This window comes from Xiphophorus maculatus, chromosome 14 (assembly GCF_002775205.1).
Source record: "Xiphophorus maculatus strain JP 163 A chromosome 14, X_maculatus-5.0-male, whole genome shotgun sequence".
Lineage (NCBI taxonomy): Eukaryota > Metazoa > Chordata > Actinopteri > Cyprinodontiformes > Poeciliidae > Xiphophorus > Xiphophorus maculatus.
In genome coordinates this window covers 12,874,329-12,897,886 of record NC_036456.1, presented here as the reverse complement: position 1 = coordinate 12,897,886, position 23,558 = coordinate 12,874,329, and the positions used below count along the sequence as shown (strand labels likewise).

The window sequence follows — 23,558 nt, the reverse complement described above, 5'->3', positions numbered from 1 at the left end:
GGAAGCTAAAGTGAAAGAAATACTTTATTGGTGGAGCTTAATTGTTTAATGTTCGCTGGAAAAATGCAGATTTTTTTGCAACAACATCAGATTATTTATGACAACAGCCTCTTCTAAAAGTGCAGTTTAAAGTGCATGAATCAGAAAGCAAACCACGTGTTCAGCCTAATAAATGTTTCTTTTTATCGTTGCACATTGTTTCTGTCATGCAATTTATAAGAATCTCAGTTTATAACATTGTTCTAAAGACTAACGCATTCATATACGGTGATTGCATACAAGCACAACCTTTCTAAACATTGTCATTAGAACTTTAATACAATTCAACCTTGATATTACTTTGACAGAGACATTGAGAGTAACATTGAGGTAGCATTTATAAAAAATAAAATAATCAGACCACTTCTTAAAGAAATCTTCTTCTGCTCCTGCAGATTTCATTTGCGGTCAGATCATCTTTGCTTCTCTGTTCAGAGAAATATTGATCAGGTTTAAGCTTGGAAACCCCAAATTAAGACGTCTTCCACTTTTGCTACAGAGTCCAAACGACGGACTTAAAAGTTTTAAGTTTGTTTTATTTCTACATTTTCCCCCTCAATGTGCGACGGCTCATCAGCAGCCAGGAAGGTTTACTATATTTTCCTACATTTCCTCGCTGTGAGAACGTGGGATATTTCTATTCTATCAATCGATGTGGCTCTTGAAAACGTATCTATTTAAATAAATGAGATGGTTGGCAGCCCATCTGGATTTGAATCTCTTTCACTACAGACCAGAGAAACACGAAGCGTCTGGTTCTTGATTTTTCTTTTGTTTTTTTCTAACTCCACCTTCGAGACCTGAACTCTGGAAGGACAGAGAAATTTTTTCCCTCCCAAAAGGGGGTAAAATCTCATTTTTCAGTTCTCACTGATCCAGTTTGGGAGTTCTTCCGTCTTCTGGGCAGAACCTTTATCTCATTGTGATAACTGGTGTGTGGTCGGTCAAAGTCTTGAAACGATCGTTGTTTCTATTTCAAAGGTTTCTGCGGGAGGAACTTTGACCTTGAGTTGTTTCAGAAGTATGAAATGTTCTGACCAGGAGGAACTTGTTGTACTTCTTGCCACCCTGCAGGTAAAGGAACTAGTTTCTCTCCTCTCGTGCGTACAGGCCTTTACTTTTAGAGGGAAAACGACTGTTTTGTGATTTCTTTTTAAAATAGACTTAGCCTACGCAAGATGCTGTGAGAATAAACCTTTAACCTACAGCGGTGTTGCCTGGATCTAAAATTTGAGCAAAGTAAAAATAAAGGTTATTTTGTCAAAAATATTTTCTATAATAGTTTAAGAGTTGTTTTTTTTAAACGTTTATTAGGTTTCATAAACTGTCTCAGCAGATCATAAACTGTTTTGTTTAATGGTATTTCTGCATTTCTACGTTAAACAGACCAAACATTTGCCTGGAGGTACTGAAGGTCCTTGTGTTAACTGCATAGACGGACTCGAATCTCTCCTGTACAAACAGCGTGATCTCGTGCTGCGTTCGAGTGAAGTCGGACGTAAGAAACATATGACAGATCAGTACTTTCGACTGGGTTTGTTGGGGTTTTTTTTTTAAAGCTGGGTGCCGTCTTCCAACACCACCTTTCTAATCATCTTGGGACTCTTCACAAACTCCTTCTTCTTAGGTTCTCCGGTGCCTCCAGAGATTTTATGCGGCTTGATGACAGTCATGAGCGTGCGGCCGTCCATGGGTGCGAACAGAGGGTACAGCTTGCCCCCGAAGCTCCCTGTGAAGGTGTAGATGTGGGATTTGGTCTCGGCGTTGTAGAAGGAGATCTGGCCTTCATCGTAGTCTAAGTAAACCCCGAGGCGCCGCGGGATGAGGGCGGCGGGCAGCGGCGTCTCCGGCTTGCTGCAGGCGTAGAAGTTGTGGGTGCTTCTCCACAGGACATAGTAGCCCTTCTTGGGGGTCATGGGGAAGTTGCCCTTCCGCTCGGAGTTGGCGGTGGTCAGGCCGACCCGCCAGTAGCCGTTGTTGGCGATGTCCACCTCCCAGTAGTGGCGGCCGCTGTTGTAGCCCTCCCAGCCCAGCACGCAGGGCAGGCTGTCGAATCGCTGGGAGCTCTCTGGGGGCTCCGACTCCGACAGGCCCTCCTGCACCCTGCGCTGGTCGTCTGAAAGCTGCAGCCAGGGGTGGTTGGTCATGGGGTCGAGAATCACGTCGGCTGTCGGGGAAAAATGAAAAGGATTAAGTATCCAGGACCGCAATCTTGACTAAATTTGCTTTTATATTAGATGATGGAGAGAAGCAAAAACGAAGTTACCTGCTGCGCTGCAGATCCAGCTCCAGACTGAAAACAGACATGAGGACAAGATATTACAAACTGCTCACAAATTAGACGTATAAATTAGCAATATATTAATAGTATTTTTCAATTTGAATAAAAAAAACCCATATCAGCACACCTGAGTTTGGGATGTATCTGGGTAGTCCTGCTTTCCAGGTCCTTTGCTTCGCCAGCAACCAGATCTGGGAAACCATTGCCTGGAAAAGAGAAAGATAAGAAAATATATCTTTAAATGTTTTCAAAGAAAAACATGTGAAGTGCTCAACATAAGAGGCAACAAACACCATCTATTTCTACAGATTTTACCCGAATACAGCAATTTTCAGCAAATTTCAGCAATTTCTTTTGAAATCAAAGCTAGATAATCAGCTGAATGCTTATAATTTGTTATCTGAGACTGTTGTAGGTTATCAACGCAGCAGCGGATCAGGGTCAGTAAAAACCATTTATGGCTGTTCCACACGCACACCGAGAGCAGGGTTCACTCAGGCATCATGTTGCGTAAAACTGTTTTACAGCCAAATGGCACCATGCTCACTTCACATGGGCACTTATATGAGGTGGTTGGATTTTTTTTTTTTTTAATTTATGGCTATTCTACAACATCCAGTGGAATGTTTTATATAAATGAATAGGAATGTTGCATAGAGCGAGGTTTCTCACCGTGTTGTCTTCCTTGAGCAGAGACCAGGTGATGAACTCCAGCAGAGGCAGCAGCTTGTAAAGTCGTTTCTTCTTGATGCCCAGCAGGCGCAGCACTTTGCCCAGCTCCTCGCTCGGCACGCCGCAGCTCTGCAAGCGCAAATGGATCATTTCAGCTTGGGTTTTATTAATGACAAAAACTACAATTTTCTACTTTTTCTACTTTGTGAAGGCTGCGTCACGTGTCGTAACGTCTCACCTCGGTCGCTTTCTGCAGCTCCTTTGCCCACTCTATGATCCGCGTTTGTCCCTCCTCTTTGGGCTCCTCTTTAGGTCCTTTCTTTTGACTGACAGATTTCCGTGGGGTCTCCTTTAGAAGCTGCAGATGCAAGAGTAGTTAAAAAAAAACATGTGCATGTGATAGTTTGATGTTGTTCAGCTGCTTTTACCACCCTCAGTCTAGGAATTTGGGGTGTGAGAGCTCACCTTGTCAACATGGCGGAGCTCATCGGCCCACTCCAGGATCAGCTTTCTGCTCTCCTCCAGGCTGCGCTCGGTGCGCCGGTCGGATCTCTGGGCCTCCGCCTTGCTGGTTCCCTCCCCTGGATCGGTGCCACCATGCTAAATCACAACACAGACAGAAACTGTTTGTAAAACGGATTCGTAAATCAGAAGATTATCAGAACTTGTCACTGTTCATGTGATCCAAGTGGTAATAAATGCAGTGAATTGACTTTTTTTTACACAGCAGTCTGAAAGGTCACACACTCAGGCTGTAAATGCATTCATAAGCATAAATCTGACCTATCAGCAGCCGCCCCCCACCTGTCCTGATCATGCTTGAAGAATGAACACACGTTTCAACATTTATCCAGATCAATGCACCCTGACATATGAAGGACATGCTAATGATCAAATTGCCCACAGATAAAATATCATACAGCAGAAAATACACATGACTATGTGTCTCTACGTGTGTTTGGCTCATACTCTGATTTTGTTACATAATTATCATTCAAAAGTATTATCCTAATCTGCTTTAAAGTTGACGAACAACCCCCACAAAGTTAAATTTGCTGTAAATATTTGACATCGTTAAGGAATGTGTCTGAAAAACCTTTTCCAATCAGAAATGTTCTGTTTTGTTTGTTGTGTTTAGAAGCATTCTGGGTACTTTCCTCTGAATAAACGCAACAAAAGGACACGTTGATGTCCCTGCGGTTCTACCTTGCACACTTGGTCCACTTGCTCCTTCCAGTGATTAATAAACTGGACACACTCCTCCAGGCTGCGCAGGTCCTTCAAGCTGCCCTGGCGAACGTGTTGCTGCAAGACAAGACACAAACTGAGTTTTAAAAGAAGGAAATACAGCAGAGGGCAAAATGTTTCAGCAGATTTATCATGTTTCATCAACTATTTCTTCTTCTAGCCACTGGCTGATTTTTTTTTTCTAACTTATTGAACTTGGGGTCACTCTGTAGCCTCTGATGTTTCCCGTCAGAATCCAGTTTCTCGTCTGTTTCTGTTCTATTTCTGGCTTCTGAAACACACTGACCACGTGTCAACCCACGTTCAGGAACTAGACAACTAAAAAAAAACTAAGCAAACACATTACGTGACCCGCTACACTCTAGAAATAGAACCTTTGATATAGCAACTGCGTACTTAAATATTACTTTACCAATTAAAACACCGCCAAATTGTTCTGCCAAATTGGGTCAATCCAAATGAGGTGAAAATGTGTTTAATATTATTTAATGTCAGGAAGCATCTAAATGCAGAGACGTCTATCTATTTGTTAATGAGCTTTATCAATACATTTCGGCCTGATCTTGATACCACCAGACATAACCCTACGTCATAGCGTAGAACTAAAAGCTACCAAGTGTTACATGATTCTCACTCAAATCACACGCACTTCTCATCAATAACCGATCAATAAACACCGATTAGAGGAATTGTACTATCAGATATTACCACTTTGCTGCTATGCCAAGTTTATAAACCTGACTTGCATTGTGTTGTAGGATGTTGCTCTTGGATGCCCCCTTGTGGTTCGGAGGCCCGAACACAAATAGCTACACCGCCGTAAACATCCACCCGTTTTCTAACACCCTTGTCCCCAGTGGGTTGGGAGCTGCTGTAAACAAAACTAAACATTTCAAGCAAAACACTTGGAATCATTAGAAGAAGAGCAGGAGGAAAATAAACTTACCTGCGAGCTCTTGTTGTGGTTAGCGTGGACGGTGGGGGCAGAACTGTGGGGCTGGACGCTCTCCTCGGGCAACTTCCAGCGAACTGCCCCGATGGAGCTGCTCTGGGTGGCGGTGCCACTCCCATCGTCCAGCAGCAGGCTGACGCCTACAGGGGAAATGATCCTCGGTGTTAACAAAATGTGTTTTCAACAACTAAACACAGAAACATGGGGGGAAAGTCTGACTATTATCAACTTTTTTAAAAAAATCTAAAATTCTTGGTATCTGTGAGCCTTCAATTTTCCACGTAATGTCACCAGGAAAATGTAGGTTTGTTTTTTTTTGTTTGTTTTTTTTAGAAAGAAAAATGTCAGAGATTAATTCTGATAGTTTAAGGATAGTAATAAAAGCAACGTACGTTTGCTGCGCTTTAGGATAGTTTTTAACTCCGCGCCTTCTTCCTTATTCATGGCTGTGGAGAAAGAAACACGTGAAAACTTGGAAAAAAGGACAAAAAAATAAACAAAACTGAATTTCGTTTTTTAAATTAGAAAATTATATATATATATATATATGAAATGAAATTTGAAATGAAATGAAATTATTATATATATTATTTTATATTATATATTATTTTATATTATATATAAAAAATTAGAAGAATAATTAAATGAAAGGAAAAAGCTGAAAAAATACTAGTAAATATGAATCTTATTTATTTATTGTAGTTCATATTACTTTAGATTTTCTGATGATTTTTTTCCCATCAACGTGAAAGTAAAATAATAAAATAATAATAATAATAATAATAATAATAATAATAATAATAATAATAATAGTCATTCATAAATAATTAGAATAGTTGAAATACACATTTTAAACCCAAACTGTAACACCTGGGTGATACCACAGATAAACAGAGGATCGATGTATTTGTAGTTGATTACCTGTTGTGTTGTCGGAGCGTTGCTGCAGCTCTGATGGTCGAGAGAAGTGGACAGGTAACGCTGCTCGTCCAAGCTTTTTATTGAACACTGGAAGAAGGAAGTTTCCTCCACCCCCCAGCCTCACAGCAGACTCATTCTGGGAACATCAGGAGGAGTGATGTTTTACTGCTGCCATAAAGCCAGCAATCAGTCAGAGTGACGCAAATGGCCGAGGTTTCAGGCTGAAGTTACTGTAAACTGTAAACCCAGCAGCAAGAGGAATGAGAGCAGGGGTCAACCGGGCTCTGTGAGGGCTTAAATGAATCATCATAATGGCACTAAATGTCATGTGATGAACAGATGATTCCTAAAATATATAGCCTGCCTGAAACAGGCTTGCACCAGGATAGAAATTATTTGCCCTTTCTGCCATTAAAAGACCTGAATGTCAGTATAAACAGAAACAGAAGGCCTGATTCGGCCTCAGGAGCAAACTGCAGGACAAAGAGCAAAAAAAACTATAAAATCTCACCTCACATTATGCAAGCAAACATTTACATCGACAGGCATTTCCTTAAATATCTGTGTCCCTTATGGCTTGGTGAATTACACCTACTTTTCTAGATTTCATATTAGATCAGAGCAAATGGCAACGCTTCTACTTACAAGAAATATCAAAGAGGGAATTTAAAACATTTATAGGCATGGTAAGATTCTTATAAATAAGTTTAAACAATATGTTAATAAATTGCATAACAAATCTGTAAATTACTAAAAATTTACTCTTTAAGATGAAGAAAATTCCTTCACATGCTATTTATGCTCTCTCAAAAAAGGTTGGATGCAATTTAAAGGCTTAAACATGCTTTCTGTTTATTTTCATCCAAGATGAAGATTAGTGTTAGAATTAATTGTTGAGTATAAATATAAATATTTTGTGAACAAAACGCCAGATTGCACACAATGGCAAATGAAGCAACACCTCGACTCCTCGACTTGTTTAGCTGATTAGCTTCATTAGTTTCATTAGTTTTACTTTCAGTTAGGATTATTTATTGCATAAAACGCAGCAGGATTAAATACACGTATGTACGGCAGCTGCTGCTCCTTCTCCCGCAAACAGTTCACTGTTTTAGATTTTAAGGAACTTACAGTAAATAAAAATGACAAATAAGAGAGAAGACGGTTTTGCAACTGAAGGAAATATCAACAGGGACAAAGAATCAGGTCGGACCTGAAGGGATGGACAATCTGTGGCAAGAACTGAAACTGATGTTCTCCTTCCAATCGGACTCAACTTAATCTTTTTTGCAAAAAAACAAAAACAAAAAAAAACAGGTAAAGAAATCAGCCTTCTTCAGAATCTCTGCTACTTTGTGTTGGTCTGTTTGACAAAAATCTGTAAAATAAATTGAAATCATAGAGATAAAAAAGATGCTTTTGCAAGGAACCATGAATACAAGTCAGTTCTTTAAAAACAAGATGGAGGAGATATTGCAAACAGTAGAGGAAGCTGGTTCTATTCATTCACTTCTAAACACTTTGAACACTAAATGTTATATTAATATACTAATAAACGTGAGTCAAACAGCTGTAACAAAGAGAATTGTACTTTATTGAATTAATAAATGAGTTATTAAGAGAATATAAATCAGACTCATTGTCATTTTTTATGTTTCTCAGTGGATTTCCGTCTAGTCGCAGTTCAGGATTTGCATATTTTCTTATTGGAGCACATCTAAAATATGTTTTACTCTTTTCCTTGTTTTAATTTTTATGGCTATGAAACCTACCTGATCTCAGAAACCAGATTTATAATCTGAAAAAAACAAACAAAAAAAAAACAACCATGTCTGAGAATGATCAAAACTGTTCATTAAAGAAAAAAAAAAATACTGTGAGCCTCTTTTTGCCAATCTCTACGGATAACAGATGCGTTAAAAGACTTAAAAGCTGCTTTTCAGAGGAAGTTCTTCGGAAAACTAGCAGATTTTAAAAGTGATGCTAGCACAGGTTGAGTCACCATCATTTTTTCCCCTTGCTTTCCTTTTCTCTGGCCTGACCTGAAACCTATAACGACGACTTACGCAACGTTAGCTGGGCTGTCGCCTTTACAGCTCACCAAACCGTTTGAGGAGTAATTGGGCTCCTCCTGCTGATAAGAGAGATGGCGTGACAGCGGGATGCTTCCCCGCCGCCCCGCCTGTTGTCTGGCGGATCAGATAAGATGCAGTCGTGGCAGCTGAATAAAGGTTACAAAGATTTCTGCCACGGCCAAGAAAAATCCCACCTTTTATCAGCGTCAGCCTGAAATGAACTGAGGCAACTTGTTGAAAATAAACAACACCAGGCGCAGTGAGAACGTTCAGATTTATTCTTCGATTTCAGACAAATCTGTGATGCTGTTGAACAAATATATATATATTTATGTAAAAATCCAGTTCTCTTGATTTTGTCTTGATTTGTTCGTACTCTGACCACAGAAAATGTCTGTTGTTGTTTTAGGTTTTTTTTTTATAAAAGTGGCATCACATCTCTGACTACCAAAATTCAAAACAAGCTGCTAACTTTGTAAACACTAGAAGGGGTTTTTGTGTTTGATGCTGTCTGGTTTCGGGTTTGCAGGACTTGTTTAGTTCCAGTTCTTGAAGAATTGCTTGAAGATGATGGTTTCCTTCCCCTGAGGCAGAATCTCCACCTGTAGGACAAAAAAGTTTTTGTTTTTATTTTTTACTTGTGCTGCTCTCTGATGTTCACACTTTACACCTCTTGTTTGTTCTTTTTTAAAGATGTTTTTAACCAACCTGTGTTTTCATTCTGGGGTATTTCATTTGTTCGATGAAGTTGTCCGCCATTTGCAGGGCAGCATTCTTCTCGTCTGCATTCGCTCCGTGACCTGTTGACATGGTAACAGAGGATTATCAGGGCTTGTAGAAATAAGGAAGACCATGGATGTTAGCTTTAGCAGTAGTGCCACTGTGTGTATTAAAGTATAATGTGGCCTATAGGCGTAAATTCAAGCTGTGAGACTCTCTTCAGCCCACCGGCATCATCAATTAGCACGCCAGGCTCCACTCCACCGCCAGTGTCCGGGCCCGGAGGAAGACTACGCTGAGCTTCGCCCCGAGCCGATCATCCAAGCTCACGGCGTTTCTCAGCACGCACGTCTTCTGCCGGCGTCCGAGCGCCAAAGAACTTCGGGTCGATAAAACTTTCTAACTGCTGCTTTTTCTCTGTGAGAGTCTCTACAGATTGAATTGATATACATATATTTGTTGTTTAAAATAGGCAGTCATAAGCATTGTTACAGGGGCTCTCAAGAATAAATTTGAACTATTTCCAGGCAGCTGTGACCCCTGACCCTCGCAAATACAGGAGCCCCACTGTAAAAATGGAATTTCTCACCAAGTTTAATAAAATGTAATTTTTTTTTAGATATCAAGTGTCGCTTTTTACTGCATTATTTCAGCAGAAACATGTTTCCTGTTTCAAGTTCTGGAAGTTTTTTCTTCACCTTTCCAGACGAAGATTTTTCCATTTGCTCCGTTGTCCAGGATGAAGCAGTCGTCCCTGACCAGCAGCTCCTGGGCAAACGGGCTCTTCTCTGACACCTTGGTCATCGTCATGGCGCCGGTGGCATCAGATACCTGCAAAGGGGTTCAAGACCGGGTCAGCTCCACATCTCCAGTTAGGTAACACACTGGTTTGGTGAGGAGGGCTGGAGATAAAATAACCTTGTAGAGGGAAGCAGAGTTGGAGGCATCGGCTTTGCTGTCCTCCTCCGACGTGCTTTCTGCCAGAGCCGGCATCGGGCCGAGAACCTGGTAGAAAACACCGAGATACCAAACAGTTTACGGGTTTAGAATCGAAGCTTTGTTGACCTGGAGGTCATACAAAGGCGTATCAGAGCCATTGTAAAAAGAAAAAGGGAGTAAATTTCCACAAAATATTTTTGATTAATCTCAGAATTTTCATAGAAGAAACTTGGAAAATTATCAGCTCCAAAAGTTGAAAATTCGTGAGAATTTTTTTTTTAACTTGTGATGGATCTCAGAAATTTCCTTGGAAAAAAAAAACATGGAAATTTTTGATTTTCGAAAGTCAAAAATATGCAAAAAAAAAACAACAAAAAAAAATCCTTTTTTTTCCCCAGAAAATTTCTTAGATTAATCTCAAAAGTTTAGAGTTTTTTGGTGGAAATATACTCATCCCCCCCCCTATCTACAACAACTCTAACACGCTGTCGTAGAAACCCCGTGAGCTCAAATGATCATCATCTTGTTTGCACCTTCAGCATCTCCTCAGGCTCCTCCCCCTCGCTGGTGTCCACGACGCGGGCCTTTCCGTGTCGGTCGGTGTCTCGGATCAGCGAAGCGATCTCGCGCACCTTCTGCTTCTCGAAGATGTTGGCCTGCGATCCGGTCCACGACAGGATTGTCTGCAAGAGCCGCCATCAGAGATTGCAGAAGCTTTATGCAGAAGCCTCATGTGTTCATGTAATTTTAGGTTTGCATTTTCATTTGAACCTCCAAGCTCCGTCAGGGTTCAAACAGGAAATTTACACTTCTGCTGCAGGCCTCCTGTGCATGTTTCACATTCGGTTGGATTATCTCACCTCTCCGAGGTCAAGGATGAAGCAGTCGCCCTTGTTGAAGCTGCTCCAGGACAGCTCCACCTCCTTGGCACGGATGTTGCGTTTCCCTTTGATCTGGTACAGCCTCTGCACCGTCCCGCTGTCCTGCGACTGCCTGAAGCCAGACTCCACGCCTCCCTCCTGCAAAAACAAAAAAAAACCCCGATCCCTTCACGGCAAAGCTTTGTGTTTTTAATGTTTGACTCGTTATGGTTCAAGTAATGCAAACTGGTGGGAATTAAAGATTATGTAAAAGTCCATATTTGTCTATCAAGCCTGACCTAAAGAATCGTAAAATCTTTTTTATCTGAAATCGTCCTTATCTCAGAAGAATCTAACCATAAAAAAGTAAACTTTGCGACCAATTCGGACCGACTTTACGGAGGTTTATAATCACTAGGAAGCCCAAGAGGAAAAAAGTCAGAATCCTAGTAGAACAGTTGCAAGAAATTCTCAGGTTAGGTGAGAATATTTCATTTCATTTCCTGCATGAATTTCCACAGATGTGGCTCACCTTGTAGCTGACCCCTCTGGGGAAGAGCTCCATGAACTCTGGGCTCTCGAAGCCCTGGACCTGCCTGTGCTGGACGGGGTCGCCGCCCAGGAAGTTGTCCAGCTGGGTGGCCAGCATGGCGCAGGCCACCTGCTCGTCCCGGGAGGACTTCTCTCCTGAAGGCCGGCGAGAAAACAGAACGCCGTTTCTCTCTAATTCACATTTAAACAATATCTAAAACGTGATCAGGCCTGTTACTGCTTGAGGATATTCTCAGTACGGTCCATCTTTACCCATAATTAAATATGAAATGCATACTTTCAGAATGACAGAACATTCTGACTTGTCCACATGTTTATTTAAACTGGCAATGTTTAATCTCAGCTGCCTCCATATCTGCATATCTCCACATCTTTACATTTGCATTTGACCTCTTAACTGGAGAAGAAACTTAAGCAGTTAAAGGCATCAACGACAAGTTCGCGATAAGGTTTCAAGTTTCCTTATATGTCTGAATTTTATCTCTAGAAGTGAAACAGCAAAACATAAAATAAATAAACAAATAAATCTAACACTGAAAACAAATTAAACAAATTTTAGTTTCTTAGAGTGGAAAAAAATCTAAAGCATCAGCAGTACTGCAATTTGACTTTTCATTTTGTTTTTTACTTTGTTCAGATGGTCTAGGAAAAGATCTTAATATACTCGTTGTGTTTTAAAGTTATGCAAAATGGGAAAAACAAGAGAACATGTCAGCCAAGTGAATCACAATTGTCCTCTTCAAAATGTAAAATATGGTTCCTTCCTTTAATTTGCCATATCTACAGTCTGAGTCATAATTACAAATGTAAAATCGTTACAAACAATGATGAGGCCAGAAAAAAAATCTACAAATTTGAATTTCAGCAAATAATTTCGGGCTCATTTAGTCTGCATAGAAGAGTAAAAGGATGTTGCTGTTGTCACCGAATGACTGGAGAAACTTTTCCTGACCCGCCATTACAAATGCAAACAGGTGAAGTAAGGCGGCTCGGAAGAACAGGTTACGACGTGTTAACAACGGATGAACAGTTTTAACTGCTGAAAACAGTGACGGAGGACACAGTGCGGAAACCAAAGTCGGTCCTGGAGGGCCGGCATCCTGCATGTTTTAGTTCTCTCCCTGGTTTAACGCACCTGGATCAAACGATGGCTCGTTAGGAGGCCTAAGAAGAACATTAACATGTTGTTGGTACCACCAGGGAGAGAACTAAAACGTGCAGGATGCCGGCCCTCGAGGACTGACTTTGGGCACTGCTCAAATTGATATAGGAATAACAGAGAGTTGGCCATTCTAAGGTAAAAACAACAAACAGCTTCCAGTCCAGGCGGACTGTGCGGGCGGGCAATGCCCCCCAATGCCCCCCAATGCCCGCCCATGCCGCCAGGCCTGTCCGTCATGTAAATGCGCTTAATGGAGTCGATAAAACTGCATTTTCTTCTCCGATGTTGCATTTTTGAATTAATTTTCTTGGTTAAATATGCTTATTATTGTCTTTTTAGTTTAAAATAAATCAAAGCTGTAGAATTGCTACGGTTCAATCACATTTTCTATTAAAATACCAGTAGCTAACCCTGGCTTAAATCCCCGAAGTAAAGCAGAACAAAGCTGTGTTAACTGTGTCAGTGCAGGGACTCTGACCTCAGTTTGAAGATCGTCATACTTGTTTATGCTGCCTTGTTTTATGAGGATAATACTCTCTTTATCTCTGTGAACTGAATAAGCTCCAGCGTTAGAAGACGTTTATTTAGACAGAGTAAGTAAAGTGGCAGCTGGAAGTTGCACCAGATCTGAACTTCAGCGTTTATCTGTAAACAAGCTGGGGGGGGGGGCAGTTCAAACAGAAACACATGCTTGAGCAAACAGAGCGCTCTCCGAGCCGTGACAGGCAGCTTAGTGTTACCTAAGCACCGGATACATGCTGGAAACAACGGCCACATTTGAGTACTGTAACGTTCCTCCTGCATTTTTCATGAGAGCCGCTCAAAACCCTTCCCTGGTCCTTCTCCCCCCGTCGTCTCCCCACCAGGCCCTCTGGACCGGTTTCCCATCATCGTTCTCTCCCTCCCGTTGTCCCTGTCCATGAAGGCCGAACGCTGCGGCGAAGGGTCAGCACGGTGGCTCATGTGTCATCACCGGAGCCATGCCAGGGGTCATCGGTTATTCAGCCGCAGCACTTGGACCGGGCTGAGGTGTGCAGTAAGCACCGCACAATGGTTAGCTCTTTTGTAGAATGGAGTGAAACAGAAACTGGAGAAGGAACCGCAACCAGGTGCAAATGTTGTGGCTCTCATGCAGCTCCTGCAGATCAGGTGAAAATCATTCAGACTGACGAAGAATGAGAACTGAAAGGACATTTACATGTGGTGCATGGGTACATGTTGATGAAAGCAGTTTTGGTCGTCATATTTGATTGTGTGTCCTTGTTAATAGATTGACATAGGATCCTGCTTCCTTTCAAGCAAAACACATTTAAAAATACAGTTAGAGCCAAACTTTTTCATATGCCTGGCAGATTTAAACTCATAAAGTTAAGGATGTTACGACTGACGTCGGAAAATCATTCAGTGAGGAGAACGTTTGTCTTTGACTGGTAATGGAAACCTAACAAACTGGCACCTTCCAAGGATTTAAAGACGCTTGCTGTGCCCAGTTTGCCTGTAATTCACCAGAGCGATTCCTGCTTGGGACGAAAACTGCAAATCAAAACACAGGCAGCATAAAGAGTAGATGTGTCGACTACTGCTGTGGTTCTGACTGGATCCAGTTACTCTGATGGATCCGGGTGTCGGCCCATTCTTTTCCAGGGGTCTCAAACTCCAGTCCTCGAGGGCCGCTGTCCTGCAGTTTTTAGATGTGCCACGGGTACAAAACACTGGAAAGAAATGGCTTAATTGCCTCCTCCTTGTGTAGATCAGTTCTCCAGAGCCTTAATTACCTAATTATTCTGTTCAGCTGTGGTGCAGCAGAGGCTCATCTAAAAGTTGCAGGACTGCGGCCCTCGAGAACTGGAGTTTGAGACCCCTGCTCTAAACAACTGTTCCACCAATAAACACGCATCCATTATTATTATTCAACATAAAAAAAAGAAACAATCCTCCATAGACATCCATATGTGGTAATTATTTCCTGTTTCTGAACTTTTTATGCTTCGGAAAAGTTTTGAAAAGGCGAAGTGTAATTTACGTTTCACACTCTGAAGGTTTCGAGTCTAAAATGTGATAATAAACGCCCGTTTTTATCTGCTGTTATGACTTTTTCTTCATGGGTGTTACTATTTTCAGTTTTACGTTGGTAAAATTGCTTGAGAAAAACGAGGTTTGTATGAGTCTGATGCTAGCCTTCCAACCCTCTGAAGGTTTCTTAGCTTTTCCTCAAACGTGACAATGTGAAACTATCACTTTAATACATAATGTCATTCAGACTGCTGTTAGTAAAATAGATAACGCCTTTGTCAGGTCAAGCGAGTGCAAAAATCAAAGTCCAAAAATACTAATAATTTATATGAAAATGCCTGGAAACAAACTGGTCACCCCTTTAAGAGATTTCTGAAATACCTGGACCTGGTTTAAAACTTTTGCACAATGCTGCATCCCTGTATTGGCTTTGACTGACTGACGTAATAAAGAGCGAGACGAGCTCCCGACCCGCGTCTCACCGATCCACATGTGGAGGTCGGCTCCCTGCTCGCCCCGGTTCTGCAGCACCAGGTAGGAGTCTCCGTTATAAAAGGCGCCGACCTCGGAGGCATCCAGCGGCACCGCCTTCATCTTCTCCACCCTCCACACCCTGAGCCCGGGGTTCAGGACCTCTGGGCCGAACTGACCCGGCGCCGGCTGGAAGGAGAGCATTCTGCTCGGAGAGAAGAGACCAGAATGAGGAGGGGAAAACAGTTTTTAAGCGAAGCGTCGTGTGATGCTCGTCAGATGAGTGATTGGTCACCTGAGGAGGAAGTTTTAAATACGCAGTTTGAGTCACTGTTGCTGTTAGGAAAAGTGTAGCAGCAGATAGAAAAAGGAGGAAGTGAAAGAAGAAGCAAAACTTTGACTTCCTAAACAGAGGGAAAAAATAAAATAATATAGCTCCACAGTGATCCAGAACCAGAATTATTTTATCTTCTACATGCAATTCTGTTGCAACGAAACCGAGAAGGCAGGATATAAACGAAAGATCCGGTTGCAGCAGGAACCACAGCTTCACTTTCTCAGGTGTGGCTCCAGGTTACAGACAGATGTGCCACTCACACTCCTTTTACGGCTGTTCAAAGTAAAAAAACAAACAAAAAAAACAGTGATGCTTTGAGATGCTGAAAACTAAAACTGGGTCAACTAACCACAAGCCTGCCCTCTTCCTGTCTGCATTATTTGTATAACTGAATCAGTTTTACCTTTAACATCTCGCCTCTCCCTCCAAAAAATGCCATGCTGAACTGATGCAACTTTCGTAAGAACAAAGTCAGGGTGAAAACTTGTTTTATTAAATAAGACAAACAGTGGTACAAGTGCAGACAGTGAAAAAAGGTTCTGCTTCTCTAACCCGGTTTAAACACCGACTCGACATTGAGCAATGCCACAGACTGACTGCAGAGACCTGCGGTGAAGAACAGGCGCCAGCGAGCAGGATGCACAGCTTTTTGAGCTGGCTCTTTTAAAATCTGAGTTTCAGGCAGTCAAAATTAGGAGCTGCAAACTGCCTGAGACATGCAGCCTTTCATACGGATTCAAATGAGCTCGTTCACAGTCAGCAATCATATCTTCTGAAAACTTTGCAGCTTCATTTTGAAAACGGCCATCAAGGTTCCTAATGTCTCCTTAGATCAGTGCTTTTCATTTCCGGTCCTCAGGCCTCCCTGCTCTGCATGTTTTAGATGTGCCTCTATTCCAGAACAGCTGATTCAAATGATTGCATGACCATCAAGTGCTGCAGAAACCTGTTGATCACCCATAGATTCAATCCAGCTGTGTAGCAGAAGGGAAACACCTAAAACATGCAGGGCAGGGAGGCCTGAGGACCGGAATTGGGAAACGCCGCCTTAGATAATGCTGCTCAGTCAGGCTGTTTAACATCAACGTCACCAAAAACTTGTCTGCCTTTACACACCCACGCCCGCACACACACCCACACCCGCACACACACACACATGCACACGCCCACATCAGCTTGTCAATCCACAAGGTCCACAACATTTGCAGCTTCAGCACTCCTGGGAAGCCTTTGCACAAGGTTTAGGAGTGGGATTATGAAACCATTCTTTCATAAACCCATTTATGAGGTCAGACACTGATGTTGGACATGAAGCCCTGACTTGTAATCTCCATGCTAATTCATCCTAAAGGTCTTCTATCAGGCTCAATTCAACGACTTGGATCTATGAGTGATTGTGTTTGACAATACAGTGTGTAAGCAAATGTTATAAATATAAACTGCCATTTTGAACTTAACCATAAAAACAAAATGTCATGGTTTTGCCATTAAAAAAAAAGTTTTTTGTTGTGTTATTCCTGCACGGACTCCCCATGTCCATGACAGCGAGAAGTAAAATGAAAAGGTCGAGGAAATACTCTGACACATTCTGACATGTTAGCGTAATCTAAATCTCAGCACAGACAGTAAAGGTTTGTCCAAATTATGTGTTTAAATAAGATTTAATTAGAACATATTAGCTTGTGCTTTCAACGTAACTGTGGTTTAGAAAAAAATAGTGAAAAGAGTCCAAGGATTCAACTATTGACAGTGATTTAGGTTAAGAAAACATATTTTTAACACAATTGTTCATCAAAAGGACTGATTTCGACTCTGTGTTGATTTTTTGAATCAACACAGAACGCTGTTTTTAGTTTTCTGCCAGAATCCACTTGATTTTCAAGTAAAATCTTTGTATTTTACAATGCCATTCACTGTCGCAATTTTTTAAGGGAATATTTGGAATAGGACAAGAAACAGACCCACAGCATCACAGATCCTCTACCTTGCAAAACAAAGGTCATGAGGTATCTGGCTTAACAAAGGCTTCTCACCTGACATGTTTGTTGCTGAAAAATAAAGCCAAACCAGAGAGTTCCAGTTAAAGTCTCAGCAGCATTTCCCAAATCTGCATTTATGTTGGTACGACAGAAAAACCTTGTGGAGACCTGGTGACCCCAACATGCTGCTCTTTGAGTACAAATACACCCGAAAGTGACAAACTAATAAATATATAAATATAAGTAGATATTAAAATGATTTGTGCAGTAATTATGTAGCCTATAGCGAGAGGTCATGGCTGGATTTTGATCTTTTTTGTCTACCGTCATCCTGTGATACCAAGATAAACTTTGCTCTTGTACATCACAGTTCCAGTTCATCGTAACTTTTTAATCATTGCTCTGACTGTAGATGTGGGCAAGTTTAGCTCTGCAGTTTTTCCCCCCTGCTTTACCTGAACTTCATATTGTCACGTTTTAACATTTTGAAGATTAATTAAAAGAAACAATCCTCAGTATCACTTCATATTTTTACCCCACTGAAGACAGAAGGTTGTGAATTTGTAATTAAAGCCTCAGAATGTGAAGCACGCATTAAAAAAAGGTTTCATTAACATTTATTTCCCAAAAGCTTTTGAGGTGCTAATGAATGATTTTGTCAAAAATAATCTTAATGCTGATATTTATTTATTTTTTGTCATGCTCAAGGTAAAGTTTGGATTTTTCTCAACTTTATTCTATGTACATTTTGTTTGCAAGCATTTCTGTCAGGGGTTTCAATATATGCGTGGTGCCGTTGTATGTTTTCAAACCCTCGTGAACGAGCAAGCTGCAAACGCGGGTGAAGTCGGAGCTCCTCTGTAGATTCATCGATATGTTCAGACAGTTTTGCACAGCTGGGTTAAAAATAAACACGCAGTCGCAACAATATCCATCAGTAATAAACGTCAGAACTTTTACGGTTCATTTCTGACACCAAAAAGGCGCCGAGCGTCCCCCACAAAAAGGATAACGCACAGAAAACAAATATTTAATTGGATATTGATGTTCAGAGTCGTGCTAAAGCAACAATCTTCTGAAATATTTTAAGACATCTCTTTAGATGGAAACCGAAATTACTGAGAACTGGTTATCAGCTTTGTGGTCTGACAAACAGGATGCCACTGCAGCTCCTCCCTCCTCCCCACTGACCAAAACAGCCAAACAGGAGAGGAAGACAGAGCAGTGAAGTGAATATATGACGGCTTAAAGTAAAGGGAGCATGGAAACAGAGAGGAGCCACAGCAGCAGCACATACAAAGGCCCCAGGGTTAAGGTTACAGCGCTGGAAGAGCTGCTCTGAGTAAAGAAAGAAGGCCCCACTCCACTTAACTGTATGATCTCCTCCGGTGCCTCCGGCATGCTGTCTGCCTCCGGCTCCATTCTGCGTGCCCACTGGACTGTGTGTTTGTTGTGTGTGCGAAGCTGTGAGGTATCGAGCGGCCTGCCCAGGAGGAGTGTTTGAGCTCACCTGGCCAGGTTAGCTTATATGTGGCAGGAAACTGGAGCCTCCGTGATGAAAGCCTACCTGCGGCCTGTGGATAGGGCGGCGAGCACGCCCAGAGAGAGAAAGGGGGGGACCAGCATCGGATTCCTGGATCCTGGCTGAAGTTAAGCGCCAAGGCTGATAATAATTACTGAAAGAGCAAGCTCATCTGTCTGTATTTTTCATCCTTTTCCTTCACCACCCCTCAAGGAATAACCTAGATCTGGTTCCCATGCTGGTAGAACAAAAGTCACTGGAACAACCAACAAAATCTCAACGCTGTAGAGCTGGACTCTGAAGGAATCTGCTGCTTTTAAGTAAATGTAAGCACATGATTCTCAATGAGGGCAGAAAGCTCAATTTATCTGCTGTTCACAGAGAAACCCTGCTTCATTTCTGGAGCACCCATAAGCTATGAGGGTTAAGCTTTAGAGTACAAACCACAGTAACACGTCCTGGATGACACCAGGATACAATCCCTGCCTGCTATGATCGATGGAAGAGATCGTTTGAACTTCCTCCTTCCCTCTCTGCTCTTTGGTTCTGCTCTGCAGCCATGAAGTTTGGAGCTGTAGTTCAGGTACTACTTCAGCTTTTGAGATGTTAATCGGCTGCTCCCAGTTGTAAAAACAAAATCTTGTCGGCACACAAGGACTCTTTGCCTGGTTTCATCTTGGTTTTCCAAGACGGATCGTAACTGTAACTGGATAAACTGGATTTGGCTAAAGTTTTTCATGCTGCTTAAATCTTTTCACCTTGCGTCACGTCACAACCACAAACATCAACGTGATTTATTGTTGTTTTATGTATTTTATCAGCACAAAGAAGTGGATAATTATGACATGATGAAGATTGATATAGCAGTAAAATCCAGTGCGACTAATTGACTCCCCGAGTCACGGATAGACTCCCAATGTGTATAATTTCTTTTTGGTATAACCCGGCTGCTGTGTGAAGGCCTCAGAGGTTTTTTTGGAGAACATCAGTGATCAAACATCATCAGGAAGACGGAGGAACACGGCAGACAGGTGAGATTTAAAGGAGGGTTCGATCATCACAAGCTTTAAGCTTCTCATCTATCGTCTAAATGTGGAAAGATTATTCCACAACAGCTTACCTACTCAGACATGGCTGCCCACATAAACTGACTGCTCCCCCTTGGAGGCCATTTATTTCGCTAAAAAAAGAAAATGCATCTCCAGTTTTTAAATAAGCGTTCAAATGAAGTTTATTGAACTTACTCTATTTATGTTTGCTTACATTGACTACTCAATAAACTTAATAAAGTATCTTGGATGAACTTAATTTGATTAGCTGGCCCCAAATAAAGCAATTACGTTGGAGCTGCATTCTCTGTTTTTTAGTGAAGAGAAGAAGACAATATAGGGAGGATGATTTGTTAGTAGGACGGTTCTTATTCCTGTTCTCCATAAATCTAACATTAAGAGAAAAGTCAAGGCTGAAAGAAAGACATTAGATGTCCTGGTTTGACATTTACGCCACGCAGGTGAAATGGCAAACTCATGGAAGAAGATCAGTTCAGTTGAGAGCAGATCTGATATTTCTTTGTGTTTCCTACATATGAGACACAATGTTTGATGAAAAACTCAGCCTGTCCCACCCTAGTGGGGCAGCATCGATGTTTTGGGATGGTTTTCTTCTGTAGGGACAAGGAAGTTGATAGAAGTAGGACGAAGACGAGACAATCCTGGAGGAAAACCTGTTAGAGGCTGATAAAGTGTCGGGATCTGAGACGGAGGTCGACCAGCAGGATAACATCGCTAAGCATAGAGTCAGAACTACAAGGAAACATAAGCGGCGTAGATCAAAATATACCTATGTGCTAGAATGGCCTAAATCCTATCAAGAATTTGTGGCAACAATTCAAAATTGACATTCTGGTACTTTTAAACAAATCTGACTGTGTTTAAAACTCGTTTTGCAGAAAATGAGTGACAATTTAAGATGGTAGAGACATATCCGAAAAGATATGCAGGTGTGATTACAGTCGGCTCCACAAAATGTTGACTCAGGCGGATACAAGCCACACTATTTACCAAAGGCATTTGGATTTATTTTAGGAGCTCAGATTTCAATTTGAACTGCTTTGTGTTGGTTTATCACCTAAAGCACTAATAAAACAACCTGACGCTTCAGGTTGTAACAGGCCTAAATGTTGAAAAGCTAAGCAATGGCGACACATTTGCAATGCACTGTAAGTAAATTTAGGCAAACATCCTCCACTTGACATCCTTTTCACTCCATTGTGATCTGAAGGTAATTTAATCCTTAATCCAATTTATGCCTGCAACTTAATCGGCTTACACGGCGGGGAGCAATGGTGTGAGTTTTGACAACGGCGAACAAGACAAACAAAAAGTTCAGGGAATGAAAAAAAAAAAAACAAACAGACATGGCCTCTTGAACTTGTCTGATGGAGCGCTAAGTGGTGTCTGGTTAGGCGAAGGACAGAGAAACCGTTCAGGTGAAGACCCAAGGGAGCAGGTAGGCTGCTGGGGTCAGCGACCCAATCAGTCATTCATGCCCTGCTGAGCAAGCAGCAATATGAGAGCAGACAATGTGAGGAAGAGACCTCAGAGGGAGAACTGAGATGAAAAACATGCCGGGTTTGATTAAGACTTAAACCTACAACACAGATGTATAAGTTTGGTGAAATTTGAATCTTGTTAAAAACCACAAATGTATAAGTGGTAACAAAACTTCCTGCTGCAGCCTGATTGAATATGTTCGCTAGCTTTAAGGAAGTTGTAAAACGGTTTCTCATTTGATGACACCCGGGAAAAGTTGGCACATAAACCAGGGTTTTCCCCAGCTGATAACAAAAGCTTAGCAGGAAGCAGGAGCAGATCCAGGCTGAGGAGAAACTGAAGCTTCATTGTCCTGCTCTGAGATTCTTTAGCTGCTTTTTGGGAGGAATGTGATGAGTGAACAGAGAAGAAAAAGGGGGCAAGAGCTAGGAAATGTGAGAAAAGAGAACAAAGTGAAAAGAATAAAAATCTGCCAGACTTACCTTGGAGAGGGTTGGTGGTGCTGGGACCAAACACGACAGAGCAGAGAGCAGGGAGGAAATGCAACAATGCAAGGAGAAACACGTCCTTAAACACACAGACTCTGTAACACACACACACACATTCACCAAATATTTCCTGACTCAGTCTGTCGTGGTCTAAAGCCCGGCCCTCTGAGGCAACCCGAACCTGCAAGAAACAGCTGAAACCTGATTGAATCAGAGCCTACACTGAGAGAAGTACTCGCATGCAAATTAAACGCTCGTTTGTTTCAGAACAATCACCACCCGGTGAGACCAAAAGAACAAGAAGTTGCAACAATGTTCGAGTTTTATGTGCTTTTGTGGTGCATGTCTTGAAAGAAAACTTGAAGAATCTGCATTTTTCCTTCTTGCACTAGAAAGTTACACATGAAATTGTGTGATTCGGTGTCTCTGCTGTTTCCCCATAGAAACAAGTCCAAACAAATATTAGTCATGCAACGCATCACCCAGGCCTCGACACATACTGAGGACACACCCAACACTGCAGCCTGCAGAGATTCATCCAGGGTTTTACAACATTCCCTGCACAGCTTCACCTGTGAGCTCACACGTAAAGCTGTGATTCAGCCTTTTCCACTGGGAAAAACAATCATTTCAAATTCAGCTTCCTCAACTCCAAAGAAACACGGTCTTTGTCTCTGAGTGCATCAGCAAACTATAATCGTTCTTTCCATGTCTCTTTCGGAGTAATGGCTCCTTCTTCTCTGAGTGGCCTGTCAGTCACCTACTCTTTGACACAATAAACTCCACTGCATGTAAACTTTAGAAATTAAAGAAAGTAACTAAAAATTCTCAAAATCTCTCATTATTCTGCAAATATAAATTATATTGTAGAAAAAAGTTAAAGCTTAGACTGAGTTAATGTGAGAGGGTGAGAAAAAGTCTGTTGTGTTTTTACGCATTTTATTTAAATGTCTGGTGTCAACCGTTTGTATCTTTAACCCTGCTTCTCTACTGGTGAGGTCCGTTGGAGCAGCTCCACCCTTCATGATCCCTTTCTAACAACCGTGAATCTTTCGGCGAGAAGTCAGTGTGTGGAAGGGTGCAGCCTTCGCAGTTAAGCTGCTGGGAATCACACTTCCTTAAAGTCAGCCTGAGAGAGTCCCTAGGGTTATACTTTAACTGGTTACAGGAAAAATAAACTTGTGTTTATGTAACAGATGGGACCTGGACTTTACTAGGTTTTCAAACAAATCTAACCTCAAATGTACTACTAACACTTCATAAAATAATGCTAAGTAAGTAAACATTGTTCTGTGCAACGTTGGTATGCAGGTTTGTGCTTCTGCACTCATAAGATCCACAACATTTCACTCAGGCTCAGGTCTGGACTTTAACTGGGCAACATTTTGAATCTTTTCTTCGCCATTTGTTGCTGAGTTTGGGATCATTGTTCTGTTGATGAACAATGATGCCACTTTGGGCAGACAAATGACACTCCATACTTTGGCCTACAAAAGGAGTTTATGGTGAACTCAATGAGCGCAAGGCGATGCAAAAACAAGTCCAAGTCATCTTCTCTTTAACAGTTAGTAGGAGGTCTACGTTGATCTCCAAACAACTTTGTATTATGACAAAACATCTCTGTTTTGGACTTATTTGTCTAATAGTCATTATTGTAGAATTTTTTTGTAGTGATTCTAGTTGTATTCGGGTTAACATTCACCACAACTGGTGGATAAAGTTGGGCTGCAAGATATTAGAAAAACATGTTATATGCAATCATTTTGCTTAAAATT

At 41.6% G+C, this 23,558-nt stretch overlaps 2 protein-coding genes across 2 annotated transcripts; both read right to left on the bottom strand.

Annotated features, from left to right (window-relative positions):
• Positions 1-6: 6 nt before the first annotated feature.
• LOC102226759 (nuclear factor 7, ovary-like) lies at positions 7-6,220 on the bottom strand. Its single transcript, XM_005804808.2, has 10 exons — positions 6,114-6,220; positions 5,585-5,638; positions 5,187-5,332; positions 4,199-4,297; positions 3,458-3,592; positions 3,231-3,350; positions 2,993-3,121; positions 2,448-2,526; positions 2,306-2,332; positions 7-2,206 (listed from the first exon to the last, which is right to left on the bottom strand). The coding sequence occupies exons 2-10, from the start codon at positions 5,634-5,636 to the stop codon at positions 1,593-1,595; spliced, it is 1,401 nt and encodes a 466-aa protein (XP_005804865.2). The 5' UTR covers positions 5,637-5,638; positions 6,114-6,220; the 3' UTR covers positions 7-1,592.
• A 2,224-nt stretch (positions 6,221-8,444) lies between these two features.
• capg (capping actin protein, gelsolin like) lies at positions 8,445-21,890 on the bottom strand. The gene is made up of 9 exons (XM_005804778.3): positions 21,778-21,890; positions 14,917-15,110; positions 11,240-11,394; positions 10,708-10,866; positions 10,381-10,530; positions 9,827-9,913; positions 9,607-9,739; positions 8,897-8,988; positions 8,445-8,790 (listed from the first exon to the last, which is right to left on the bottom strand). Exons 2-9 carry the CDS (start codon positions 15,107-15,109, stop codon positions 8,725-8,727), a joined length of 1,035 nt encoding a protein of 344 aa, XP_005804835.1. The 5' UTR covers position 15,110; positions 21,778-21,890; the 3' UTR covers positions 8,445-8,724.
• Between the last annotated feature and the right edge of the window lie 1,668 nt (positions 21,891-23,558).

What these genes read in the sequence shown, in the direction of transcription:
- LOC102226759 (XM_005804808.2), bottom strand. Translation starts at nt 5,636, where the DNA reads ATGAATAAGGAAGAAGGCGCGGAGTTAAAAACTATCCTAAAGCGCAGC. An exon ending in AGCTCCGCCATGTTGACAAG is followed by an intron (nt 3,351 to 3,457) that starts GTGAGCTCTCAC and finishes TTGCATCTGCAG; the next exon opens with CTTCTAAAGGAGACCCCACG. An exon ending in TGCTCAAGGAAGACAACACG is followed by an intron (nt 2,527 to 2,992) that starts GTGAGAAACCTC and finishes TCTCTTTTCCAG; the next exon opens with GCAATGGTTTCCCAGATCTG.
- capg (XM_005804778.3), bottom strand. Translation starts at nt 15,109, where the DNA reads ATGCTCTCCTTCCAGCCGGCGCCGGGTCAGTTCGGCCCAGAGGTCCTG. An exon ending in TCATCCTTGACCTCGGAGAG is followed by an intron (nt 10,531 to 10,707) that starts GTGAGATAATCC and finishes CGGCTCTTGCAG; the next exon opens with ACAATCCTGTCGTGGACCGG. An exon ending in AGCCTGAGGAGATGCTGAAG is followed by an intron (nt 9,914 to 10,380) that starts GTGCAAACAAGA and finishes GTTTTCTACCAG; the next exon opens with GTTCTCGGCCCGATGCCGGC.